The sequence below is a fragment of the Lytechinus pictus genome, chromosome 12 (genome assembly GCF_037042905.1).
Source record: "Lytechinus pictus isolate F3 Inbred chromosome 12, Lp3.0, whole genome shotgun sequence".
Taxonomy (NCBI): domain Eukaryota; kingdom Metazoa; phylum Echinodermata; class Echinoidea; order Temnopleuroida; family Toxopneustidae; genus Lytechinus; species Lytechinus pictus.
In genome coordinates this window covers 2,683,998-2,697,769 of record NC_087256.1, presented here as the reverse complement: position 1 = coordinate 2,697,769, position 13,772 = coordinate 2,683,998, and the positions used below count along the sequence as shown (strand labels likewise).

Sequence of the window (13,772 nt, the reverse complement as noted above, 5' to 3'; positions counted from 1 at the left end):
CTCTAAATGTCTCTCTGAACTCTTGAAATAATTTGCTAACTGGGATAAAAAATTTGTTTACATACCTCTTTTTCTGTCAGCAGCGACGGATCAATCATTTTGAGTTGAATTGGAACAAGGGTTACCGTTTCAAAAGTCAGAAATTTCTTGCCATTGAAAGAATGCTGGAGAGATAAAGGTACATGTGTATTAAATCAAAAGCTGCAAGAATATTACTATTAAAACTATCAATGAAATATCTAGTTAGACAAAGAAATGGTAATGATGTATCTTACCTTACCTACATGTAATTTCAAGGCAATCATAACTCTGTATCCATCTATGGCATTGAACCTTACACAACAAATTCATTCATCTGTAAAAAAAATTATAATCACTAACTGCTTTATTACCAATACTCCAAGAAGAGATTTACCGTAAACTTATAACATTTTACTCATCTATGTGTCATTTGATCCCAAAATAACATGCTTACAAAAAATTTCATGAGCTTTTCTTGCCTTGTCTAAACAAGCATTTAGTGAACAGTCCTCACTGCTTCTCATTTACTCTTAAGATTTACAATATTTATTCTTCAAAAAAAATTCTGATGGGAGACTGCCTGAAATTACTCCGAGCTATAAAACTAAAAACTAGAAGTTTAATGTACCTTTAAAAGCAAAAGTTTAACTGACCTTTGTATTAGCTGGAACAACTACCACAATGTTCTCTATTCTGATACCAAATGATCCATCTTCATAATAGCCAGGTTCTAGAAATGAAATTATTACAAAAATTAGAGGGAAGATAATACAAACAGAAAGACTTGCAGGAGAGACAGTTAATGGATATTATTTTCAATCGTTTACTTTTTAAAGTTGCAAGTCATGCTAAAATATATCACTTAGAATAAAAGGTTATGAGAAGAACTTTCAAGATTCCAACGGCAGCAAAAAGTGAAATTGAAAAATCATATAACAATCAAAGCTTGAAAGAAAAATAACACAAAAATGCAAGGTTCACATATTTCCACATCTTGCCAGGAGAGTATTTTGCTAATAACTCAAATTAGCAGGTTTAGAAAAGAGGCTTTATTGTGCTTACTCACCGTCCTGAATTATGTGACATCATATTGTGTCAGAAGAATTGTGAATGAATACTTTTGTACATATAAAATGTATTATTATTTTCTTGTTTTCCAGATCACACAATTCAATTTCTTCTCTATTACACACAAAGATATTAGAAAGCTTTTGCTTTTCCTGCATGCTCAAAGTGATGAAACCTATAATTGTAGAGTAGTTTCTGCCATAATACTGTTATTTCTGCCTATTTGGCACAGCTTTCCATCTGTATCTGCACTCAGATCATGTGTTCTAGTTTTTCTGAACAGAGCACTCATAACCAATAACCAAACAATGAGATCACAAAAACATGGTCAAGAGTTGCAAGTCTTGAACCGTTTAACAATTAACATTGCCAATGATATTTTACTTTGCAAATAGTAAAAAAAAAAGAATTCATATCTGGAAATCGAATAATCGCTCTCTTCTACAAATAAACCAACTGAATGTAATCACAACCCTCTTGACATATATGATGTCACAATACAGGCAAGTAAGAAGCTCAATAAAGCCTATTTTATTTAAACCTGCTTTTTAAATTAGAGAGGAAAAAGAAAAAAGAAGATGAGCAGGAGGAAGAAGTGAAAGGTAAAAAAAAAGAGAAGAAAAATGGGTAGAATGTCTACTTACCATCTGACATGAAGATGCCAGCTTCAAGCGGTGCCTCTGTCCCTGGTGCAACCTTGTAGCTTATGAGATGCGGAGGTTCATGGACATTAAGATATGAGCCTATTCCATGTCCTGTTCCATGCATGTAGTCCAGGCCTATCTCCCATAGATGCTGTCTGGCAAACGAGTCTAGCAAAACTCCTGAAAGGTAGAATCAATCAATAAGAAACAATCCTTGGTCAAATAACGATAAGAATTTGATCAAACTACAAAATTGTTATAAAATCTAATAAAAAACTAAAACAAAAAACTTCTCTTGAACTGCTTGGTAAATTTCATCTGAAATTTTAACTTGTGTGTTTATCAATCGGAATTGCCCTCTAAGGCTAATCATACAGTGAGTGGCCTATAATAATCAATTACAGGTGAATCTGCCTACGCCGGATCTCTTATGACCACAGAAATCATTTTCACTTGGACAAAATTCAACTTAGAAGACATATTTTGTGTATTCTGGTCTGAAAATTGCTTCAAATTACTCAAATACAAAAGTCGACTGATACAGATATACAGTGATGCTCAAAAGTTAGAGAACCCACCGGAAAATGAATATATTTAAAGTGTTTATGTTCTGCCATGTTTTAGATATTTAATTGTGAAATCAGGTGATAAAATATTACATTCAATACAGCTTGTTTCTCTGGGCTCACCAACATTGTAGTGTTGTTGTCAACATTCAACACTCAGCATAAAGGAGTGCATTTTGTGACGGGGTACACTAACTTTTCATCACAAATGTAAACTGTATGGCCCGTATTCTGAACTCGGGCTTAAATCAAACCCTGGTTTAAAGTTGCAGTTTAACTATGGAGAGCCAATTGGAGCACAAACAGTACACGGTCAAATTACTAACTCATATGACCTCCAAATTGTTCATAATTGTCTGGGAATGATAACTGAAGTATTTTTCTTCATTATGAAAGCAAAAGGAAACAAAACAGTAAACATAGGAAATATACAATATAAACAGAATTATTGAACATTTGGCTCGTCATAATTTTAGCACAGAGTTAGACCGTGGTCTAAGTTAAACCTGACTTCAGAATACGGCCTATAAGTTTTGATACTGGTATATACCTGTATCTTTATTTTTAGGCAATCATTTGTACGATCTGAAACCATTCACTGCTGAGAAATGCATTCTACAGAGAAAATGATCCTAGACTTTACCACCCACCTCGTGTTCCTTCTGGGAAGACTGCTGTTGCTAAGGAGATGACACCTTTTAAAACTCTTGTAAAACATTCCTGAAAATAAAGAAATTTATAAAATGAAAATAACAAGACTTCAAGTCAAGGAAGGTAGGCTGAATCTGTACCATATCTTCCTATCCATTGTAGGTTATGTGTTTTAAAGGTTTCCACTAAATATTATGGGATTGGGAACATAAAATCAAATGTGAGTATATCTGTAAATTTGCAGATTATCTCATGCAAACTGTGAAATTCAAGCAAATATTTAGCCTGTGATTCTTGGAACCTTCACAATTATTCTTTTTTTTTTGGGGGGGGGTGTCTGTTCTTAACTTCTAAGTGTATACTGATAATATCCAAAGGCCTATGTAATTGATCCAATTGATCCAAGGTACAAAAATATCTGCACATACATCTAAAGAGCATCACACAACCAGTACATTTTTTTTTTTCTTAAGCAAACTTGACATGATTTGGAAAAAAAATATCTAAATTTGGACTTTGACATTCACATTCTTCACAATTTGTTGTCATGTCCTGTGTAAAAAGCTTTGCATTAGTTCAGTAATTATATTTGCATCCGTATGATTTCTTTTGTTCTCTTTTTCTTTCCTGTAATACATATAATTATGTACGCATATCAGAATAAGTCTACTATACTTTTTTCATTTCCAAGGGGGATCCACACTTTACAAGCTTTGCTTTTTAGTGGATCCCCCTCATTTCCATTTATGCTCTATATTATACTGTTTTTTTCTGTTTTGTTTTTTTTACGAAGTAAGAATGCCCTTCTGTAAAATTGTACTTGATTTGTATTACTTTATATTACTTTGTATTATGTTTTTTGAATGGAAATGAAATAAAAGAATTGAATTGAATTGAAAAAGCTCTTTCGGTTTGGAAATTACCTTTTGATGTTGAGTAGGAGTTCCAAAATGAAATGTTCTTGTAACATCAGTTGTCCCATCTCTGTCAAGTTTAAATAATTAATACAGAAATATAATCCATTAATATAGAGTGAAAGATAAACTAAGATAAATTTAAAAAAAGAAAAAGTGCTGAGAAGTATTCTATAAATCTGTTTGTAAAGTTACTTATGAATACCAATAATTGGGCAATGAAGTGAGATTGAAAAATCCAAGAAGACATTTAGTCACAATTAATTCTTTGTGAAACACACCTCTTGTCATTCAACGTATCAACTCCTTAGGACAGCTACGCAAAATGAAGGGGATATCGCTTTATATATCCCATTACATCCTCAGGGATGGTTATGCAACGACTATTCTATTCTTGAAGATTGAAGCATTGTAGCACTGCACATGCACTGTTAATGTACAGTCTACATGAAAGGGTAATATCACTTTATATATCCCTTTATACAGTGTATATTACTCCAAAATCCCAGGGTGGGTAGGCAATTATTATTCAATAATTGAAGCACTGTACATACCTATACTGTCCACCAGACAGGGTAATATCACTTTATATACCCCCCTCAAAATCACAGGGTGGGTAGGCAATTATTATTCAATCATCAAAGCATTGTACATACCTATACTGTCCACCAGACAGGGTAATATCACTTTATATACCCCCCCCCAAAATCACAGGGTGGGTAGGCAATTATTATTCAATAATTGAAGCACTGTACATACCTATACTGTCCACCAGACAGGGTAATATCACTTTATATACCCCCCTCAAAATCACAGGGTGGGTAGGCAATTATTATTCAATCATCAAAGCATTGTACATACCTATACTGTCCACCAGACAGGGTAATATCACTTTATATACCCCCTCAAAATCACAGGGTGGGTAGGCAATTAGTATTCAATCATCAAAGCATTGTACATGCCTATACTGTCCACCAGACAGGGTAATATCACTTTATATACCCCCTCAAAATCACAGGGTGGGTAGGCAATTATTATTCAATCATCAAAGCATTGTACATACCTATACTGTCCACCAGACAGGGTAATATCACTTTATATACCCCCTCAAAATCCCAGAATGGGTAGGCAATTAGTATTCAATCCCCAAAGCATTGTACATACCTATACTGTCCACCCGAGTCACAGAGGTAGATCTCTTGTGTGTTGAGGGGAAGTGCAGTAGGGAGTTCAGGTTTATAGTGAATAACAGCACCATTAGGACCCATGGAAGAGATAGTAGAAAAACTCAGTGACACATAATCTTCTTGCTCACTGTAAAATAAAGAAGAGCACAGGAATGAAAGAGAAATACGGGACAAAACATTGCACATACAGGACTGTTAATATCAACATCTGATTAGGGATGATTTATTAACCTCCATTAAAGAGATGGTAGAAAAACTCAGTGACACATAATCTTCTTGCTCACTGTAAAATAAAGAAGAGCACAGGATTGAAAGAGAAATACAGGATAAAACATTGCACATACAGGACTGTTGATATCAACATCTGATTAGAGATGATTTATTAACCTCCATTGAAGAGATGGTAGAAAAACTCAGTGACACATAATCTTCTTGCTCACTGTAAAATAAAGAAGAACACAGGAATGAAAGAAAAATACGGGACAAAACATTGCACATACAGGACTGTTAATATTAACAACTGATAAGGGATGATTTATTAACCTCCATTATTTTTTCATAAATATTTCACTTCATGACATGTTCAATGAACTGCTCAATGAATGACCCCTAGGCATAAGACCTACCAGAAATAATGTCTCTCTGTATTTTTAATTCATATGAAAAATTGTATGTAATGCTCTTGACCTCCCATGGCTTGAACAGTCCATGAACATGGACCTATCCACGGAGGATTATCTATTGTTACTGGGGGTGCTATGACAATGCTCAACACCCCCAGTAACAATAGAATAATCCTCCGTGGATAGGTCCATGTTCATGAAGTGATGCAAGAATGGAGGGGGGAAATGGGGGTCAGATGTACAAATAAGTTGATTATTATATGGAATTTCCCAGCTATAGATTGCTGAGGGGGGGGGGTCTTCAGAATAGCTGTTTAATTATGTAGAGTTCCTGAAAGAGAGCAATATAGTAAATATGAATGTATAAGTTAAGAAAGACTAATACATCAAATTGCCTCATAAGTGATAGTTTTCCCTTTTTCATTTGATAATGAGCTTTCTTTGATAGTGATCTTTCAAGAAAAAAAATGATATTTCAAGATACCTTCTGAGACTTTCAAGCTTATCAGCGGCTGTCACTTCATTTAGGTAACTTTTTGGGATCTGTAAATTAAACGAAATCAAAACATAAAATTTAAATGTGTACTAACATACACTCTGTGTTGAACTAGCATATATTACATTTCTCGAGATGAAACAGAGGTTGTCTGTGGGCAAATCCATAAAATAATCATACTTTTGCAATTCTGATTCATAGTTTTTTCCATTCTCATGTAAACTTCATGAATCACTCAAGCCATGACAATTTTAGAGCTTTAACAACTTTTTCATATGAACTAGAAAACTGAAATATACAGCGTAAGGGGGTTCCACATATAGGGGGTGGGACTACATACTTATGGAAATGCTAATGAGCAAACCCTCTCTTGTGCATGATTGTTGTATTCTTAAAGAAAATTGTCAATTTCTTTAGCACAACTTGGTTTTGACATTGAAATTTCACTCTTCTTGCTCATCTATGTATTGATTTTTGGTATCCTGTAAAGTATTACAATATAAAAGAAACACTGAACTTGAGGATGACAGCAATGATATATCATAAATCTTTCCTCTATGCTGTAAAAATGACTGATAATCAAAGTTTTATTTATTCTGGGATGCACTTTACAAAAGATAATCACAATTAATCTGTCTCTAAAACTTGACTTGAAAATACATCGCAATATGCGTTTCCTTACCTCATGTTCCAGCCAGTTGAAGTATTCACAAAGGGCTACAGCATCTCGTATCTGAAAATTACATCAATATAGGATATCTGAACCTGTGTGGTATTTTGAATACTGTTCAGCAACATTATTGCATGATAAGTCATCAAGTTATAACACTAACAAAATGCTTTCAAAATCTGGCATTCTGAGAATCGATGATGATGATGGCGATGGTCATGATGATATGACGATGATGGTGTTTAATGATGGAGATGATGGAGTTGATGATGATGATGACGAATATGATGATGATGCTGGTGTTGATGACGATGGTCATGAATATGATAATGATGATGCTGGTGTTGATGACGATGGTCATGAATATGATAATGATGATGCTGGTGTTGATGACGATGGTCATGAATATGATAATGATGATGGTGTTGATAATGATCATAGCAGTGATCTACTTTCATATTCATCTTTGCTCCATATCAACAATAAACTTCATATCAAAATAACACCTTGGAGGCTTTCCTTCCACAATCCTAATGATTGCATACAACATAATGACAATATTAAACATTATAATTTATATTCTTCACGCAGAAAGCTCACATTTACTGCATAAATAAAAAAACATTAATCATTCAACTAAGAAAATTACAAAAATAGGTGTAGAAACTTACATGTGCTTGTCGCATACCCTCTATTTCTACATCATTCTTTATTGCTTTGCTTTGCCATATGGGGCTGTTATGAATGTACTGATGTTGCTGTAAGGAGATACAAATATATCAACATATTGTATTTTTTTTCAAAATAACTATCTTTTAATTTCAAAATCAAATTGACCATTACAATTAAAGATTAGCACAAAGATTTGCTGTAGAGACACAGTCTTCATCCCCTTCACTTAAATAAAGTAAAAATTAAATACAAAATAAGCAAATGGTCAAAAATGTTCACCTGCATTGGTAGAAGATGATGAAAACTTCAACTTTTGTTATTGACACACTGGAAATTTTACCAGTAAATAAACATAATTATGTGCTTGATAAAATGGTGATAACCAGACAATTTATTCCCTGATTTACTCATTTTCACACTTAGAAAACCTATTGAAAATTTCTGTGACATAGTAGGAACATCAAAATCATTCTAGATGAAGGGAAGTTAAAAAATCCCTTAATTTGTCAGAGATATCTGCCTATTCTTGTTTTGTGTTTATAAAACAAATTCTATAGCTAACACTTTCATGTAAAATGAGCATTCCTAAAAGTTTACAAGTAAATATACACTCTCACCTTTGGAACAATGTTCGTTAATGCATAGCTTGAGTTTGGACTGATCTGAGGGGAGAAATAAAAAGAGATGTGGTTAAAAGAGACTTCAAATATTAAAGGCGACTAATCAGTAGGGGGGAAAGGTCTCAATCTAGTTTACATGAAGGATGGTCAGATGTAGTATTATCAGACAATCTTCTTATACCATGGAAACATACATAAAGGACATGTCAGATGCATTTCATGAAAAAGTCTGTTTCATCTGAGATTTACCATCGTGAAAGTCAGACACCAGTGCTTCTTAACCAATCAAAATCAAGGAAAGTTGCCAGATAGGATAAATCGTCACTCAACAAATATTGATGAAGTGCACCCCAGGTGTCCAAGAAAATTGATAAGTTCTTGCCTAACCTTATCAAGACCCTTTTTTCCCCATTCCAGCGACTGGAGCTGCTACCCCCTTCTATGTTACCTAGATAACCTCAAGGACAAAGGCTTTGGTTAGATGCCAGTATCTTTTTCAATGCTATGGCCTCTAGTTTTGAAACTTGCAGTTTTTATAGAACGTAATCTCAGCCAGGTACATTTTTTTTTGTGTACACATATTCAATGGGGAGTTACGATGGCTCAGTCGAAAGAGAAGTGGTCTCGCAATCCGGTGACCAGGTTCGATTTCCACTTGGTGCACTAGTGCCCTCTGGTAAAGCATTTATCCTCATTACCAAGTCCCTCAGAGAGGAACTTAAACCCCTGGTTGCTTGCTTACAAGTGTTCATGCTTTCTTTAGCATTCAGGTAAAAAAAATATATCACTACCAACACCACCACCAGTAATGAACTAAGTCTCACCCATGTCTTGGCTCCATTGTCAGCAAACATGTCTGCTATAAACTGTTGGATATCATTGTATGGATGTAGAGTGACTTCCATTCCCTGGTTGATATGACTCTGTACTCCTGATTCTAGTTTACTCTCATCTACAAACAAACTGATAGAAAAAATATGTATCACAACTTAGTATCAAAAGACCTTCCATTAATCAAGTTAAAAGGTTCATATACTCAATATCCATTCTGTTAGCTAATTATACAAATTTTACCATTGTCTTACATTTTCTATAATACAACTTTTGTTGCAATAACATTATCCAATCAAATTCCAGACCAATCTAATCACTTACACTATTTTGGATGACATATCATCAGTTGGGTCATAGTCACTTTTATTGTTGAGATATTTGTAAATAAAAATACAAGAAATATTCCTTGATGATTCTAAGATCGCAATTGCCTGCTCAATGGTCTTATATTCAATGTAGTTGACAACATTAATTTAGATTTCTGATTTGTGTACAGAGTCATCATTATGAATCCATTACAAGCAGGTTGTACATGGTCAAATAATATAGTAATGACACTGGGATATTCTAGGATGCAAATAGCAGTGCACTCTGCATCTAAAACACTGGCTTTTGTTATTGCATGGAACTAACCTAACAGCTATTATTCTCACGTTCATGATTCTTGTCTACATAACTGGAATATTTGCAACAAAAATGTTCCAAAAACAATTTGAAATACTCACTGCACATCATCTTGAGTAAGCACAGCATATGCAAAGAACACAGGGTTGTATACTATATCTGAACCACGTAGATTGAACAACCCTATAAGTTAGATGAACAAAAAATAATGCTTAATTGAAATTTAACAGGTTCCTTATTTCATTTAATTAATCATGTATGAGTAAAGAGAGAATATCATCATATCTTCCAATATCTGCACCATATAGATTAAAAAATCCTTTAAATGAAAAAAAAACATCCTGTTTATTAAACATTGTTACACACTATGTACAAGGGTATTAGGCAGGCCTAATCAGTATTACCAAATAATAGTATATAATTTGGCTTCACTCACATGCTATTTCATCAAGAGCAGTCAGGATCAGATTCTGGACATGGACCTCTTCCATCTTGCTCCTAAGCTGAGCAACTTTGTCTGCAGAACTTTGACCTGAAAAACAAATCGGGCTTGTAATGTTCTTCTTTAAATTACATTCTTAGAAAAATACTAACAAATATGTCACAAATTGATCTCATGATAAATACATTCAAAACTATAAATACAGAATTGTTTAGATAAGCCAAGTTTTTTCAAAAGAATATTATTTTCATCTGCTTTCATGAGGAAATTAGCATGACAGTAGGTTCTTATTCAGTAACAGATGCTGTTTATCACCTGGTGGGTGTTACATAAAGCTGTTCGTAAGTTAAGAGCGACTTAAAAAACAACTGATTAACCTTTCTTGTGGTAAATATTAGTGCTGCAAGTCAGGCGGCATGTTCGGGTTCGGTTCGGCACGGTTCGGCAATTTTTTTCCGAACTTTGGTTCGGTTCGGGGTTCGGCAATAAATGCCAAATTAAATTTAACATTTTTAAAAAAAAGTTCGCCAACCCACGAACACATAATTTGTTGAATGCTCTGTCATATATTTATAATAAACTTTGTTTCTAAAAAGAATAGTTATGAAAACTGTTGCATAACTTTCTTTTGTTTTAATCTTTAAACAAAAAATATGAGTCATTTCTACTTTCATTTTTAAAATGAAAATAAAAAAAAATCAAAAGAAAAAAATATTTATAACGAGAGAATCAGGACATTAACAGAATTACAAAGAAAAGAATATTTTTTTCATGATTATTTCATGTAGCTAAGATCATGATCGATTACAATGTCATTGCTAACGCAGCTTCTCAAATTGGAAAGTGTTGATCGGGAATGTCGAAACAGTAGACAAACAACCTCAACTCAACTGTTATTATACTGGTAAAATTCACATTCCAAAGAATATGAAATGTTTTAGAAAGTCCCTATTTTCTGAAAAGTGGTTAAATCTGGTCAATCAATTACTTTAAAAAGATAAAATATCAGTCCATTCTTGGTCCAGAAAGATCGACGCTACGTGACTTCAAACATATTTCCAACACGAAAATGAGTACATGGGACTGTACTGTGTACTTTAGTGTTGTGAAATCACTCAGCGGTGATCGTTAGAACCAAGACGGAACTGATAATTTATTATTTCATTTTCAGTAATTGACCAGATTAAACCACTTTTTAGAAAATATTGACAACGGAAAAACGTTTGAAGTTCGGAATACAAATTTTACCTGTATAATAGCAACTGAGAGCAGGTTGTTTGGACTTTCTGTTTCAACTTTCCTTACCAACCATTTGATTTCCGGAACATCGATCAGGGAACATGCGTTGATTTGGTTTGAATTTTTATCTTTTCTGTTTTTTTCAACCTCATTCCTTCATCTCTTATTTATTTATCTTTTATATTAATATGGAAATTTCAGAAGGTGGAATATATATACTTTACCATTACATTGTCAGTCACAAGGAATTAATTTATGTCTTGTCTTTTTCTTTTTTAATACAAAACAATTAAATGTACGTCGGATTAGAGCAATACGTAATTCAACTACACTTTTTAACTGAGTTAAGCTTAAAATGTCCCCACATTTTATGAAGAAAAAAATAAATTAATGTTTATAAAAAAAAAATGAAAATGATACAAATTTAATCAAACACGAGACCGAAGCTGTCATACTTTGTCATTTACGAGGAATGAATTTATGCCTGGTTCTTTTTCTTTATTAAATACAAAATGATTAGGTCCGATTACGATCACGATCGATTACGGCACTACGTAATTAAACCACACTTTTATACCAAGTTTAGCTTCAAAATGTCCCCTCATTTTATCAAGAAAAAATATATTCATGTTAATAAAATATTCTTAAGTTGATAACAGTTCAATCAAAGACGAGATGGGAGCTATCATAGTGGATTTAAAAAATATATAGAGTGGAATTCTTTTTGTGCACAATCACTAACCAATATTTTTTTATTTTATTTTATACTTAAATCTATGTAGTCATCGCACTTATGCATTGCAAAGTAATATACTTTTTTTTTTCTTTTACGGAATTACCGAACCAGGCCTTTGTGTTCGGTTCGGTTCGGTCCGGTTCGGAAGTGCAAAGTTCGGCGAACTTCCGTTCGGTTCGGCAGTTCGGCTACAGCACTACACATTGGCGATGGTTATGTGCATAAGGATCACCAGTTGTTCTTAAAGTCGCTCTTAACTTACGAACAGCTTTATGTAACGGCCCCCTGGGTGTGTTTCACAAGGTGTTAAGTATGACAGAGAGTCATGCGTAAGTGCCAACACACAATCTTATTGATTAATATGCAGTTGCACGCATGATCTGACAAATGCTGTGATGCCTTTTATACCTCACACAATTGGAATTTAAGTGCGACTCTTAGTCACACTTAAATCTTTGTGAAAGGATTGGAATGAACTTTTGGAGCAGACCTCACATTACATACTATAGATTACATGGGTTATCTCCTGCAATTCACTCTGAAGTTTAAGGTCATGGAATGGAGCTGCCATCATAAGAAACACTATTATTAACTTCGACCCTATACTTGCTCAGTTTTTTTTTTTAGTGTGGTTCTCACACAAAGTATATTTAGGACCTACTACAGTCAACTAAATAGTTTAAACATGGATACAGCATGTAAAATGATGACCCACCTGCATAGCGAAGACTATGAACTTTGACCTCTGCCTGTGGTGGAGGTGGCCTGTCTTCACCCCAGACTAGATCAATTAAGTTTGGTTGGACAGGTACAAGTGAGTGACCAGCCGTCTCTAAGGTACTTGAAAAGGACTTCCAAGATTCTAACAGTATTAAATGGAAAAATTAATAAGGACTAAATCTTCTAAATTTGTAGTAGTAATTGCAATGTAAATACAATAATTACCATTATGCTAGACATATAGGAAAAAGCATGTGAATCCTCAAATTGGCAACATAAATGAAATCATTTTATTTCTATAAAAGTGAATAAATAGTTAACCTCACCTCTAGGATGAGACAATAGCAGAGCTGCCAACCTTGTGCCAGCAAAAAAAGGAATCATTATGGCCAAAAAAAGGAATTTCCAACAAAAAAAAGGAATGTGTTAAAACGAACCTTAAAACGACATGCGACAAACATCCAATGCAAAAAGTATGTATGCAGTGAACAATTTAAAAAAAGTTAATCTCTAGGCCTAGTCTGGGCTAAGTAACGGAGCGTTACAAATTGGACCCTTATTTTAATTAAGTCAGTAGCAGGGCTTGAATTAAGAATTGAGAGGGGCAAGGCCATTTTCAAATGGGCACTTTCAGCTTGGGGCAACCGGCAAAGTGGCCTTGGATGCCCCAAAATTTCAAGGGGTATCAAGGCCATTCTAAAGGACATGAAGGCCACTTTTATTCTAGTCAAATGGGCACCTATGCAAATTTTTCTAAAAATGACAAGTAGGCCTTTCATTTTGTAGTGCAACCTACTCCGGCACTTATCAAAGTGAAGATCTGTCGAGAAAAAATTCTTTCAGGGGCACCAAAATCAGTTCTGGTGAACATTTTTAGGGCCCCATTTTTCTGGGGCTTCCTTTCCACTTCTAAAATAATTAATTGTTTTATGTTGAGTTTCCTGACAAAACTACCAAATTGTAGACTAAGAGAAATATAAAAAAAAAGTTGACATCAATTCAGACTTCTCTTCCCAAGTAACATTGTTTTTGCCAAACAGTACCC

General features: G+C 34.0%; 1 protein-coding gene across 1 annotated transcript in view; it reads right to left on the bottom strand.

The window, feature by feature from the left end:
* LOC129273361 (xaa-Pro aminopeptidase 1-like) overlaps nt 1-13,772 on the bottom strand; it is a 38,767-nt gene that overhangs the window by 4,460 nt on the left and 20,535 nt on the right. Inside the window, exons 8-21 of the mRNA XM_054910385.2 lie at nt 12,723-12,869; nt 10,027-10,122; nt 9,692-9,773; nt 8,957-9,095; nt 8,130-8,174; nt 7,512-7,598; nt 6,853-6,903; nt 6,159-6,217; nt 5,029-5,178; nt 3,874-3,934; nt 2,950-3,019; nt 1,734-1,913; nt 675-751; nt 66-164 (exon numbers count right to left, since the gene is read on the bottom strand). Coding sequence (XP_054766360.2) covers nt 66-164; nt 675-751; nt 1,734-1,913; nt 2,950-3,019; nt 3,874-3,934; nt 5,029-5,178; nt 6,159-6,217; nt 6,853-6,903; nt 7,512-7,598; nt 8,130-8,174; nt 8,957-9,095; nt 9,692-9,773; nt 10,027-10,122; nt 12,723-12,869 — 1,343 coding nt within the window. The remainder of the gene's footprint in view (nt 1-65; nt 165-674; nt 752-1,733; nt 1,914-2,949; nt 3,020-3,873; nt 3,935-5,028; nt 5,179-6,158; nt 6,218-6,852; nt 6,904-7,511; nt 7,599-8,129; nt 8,175-8,956; nt 9,096-9,691; nt 9,774-10,026; nt 10,123-12,722; nt 12,870-13,772) is intronic.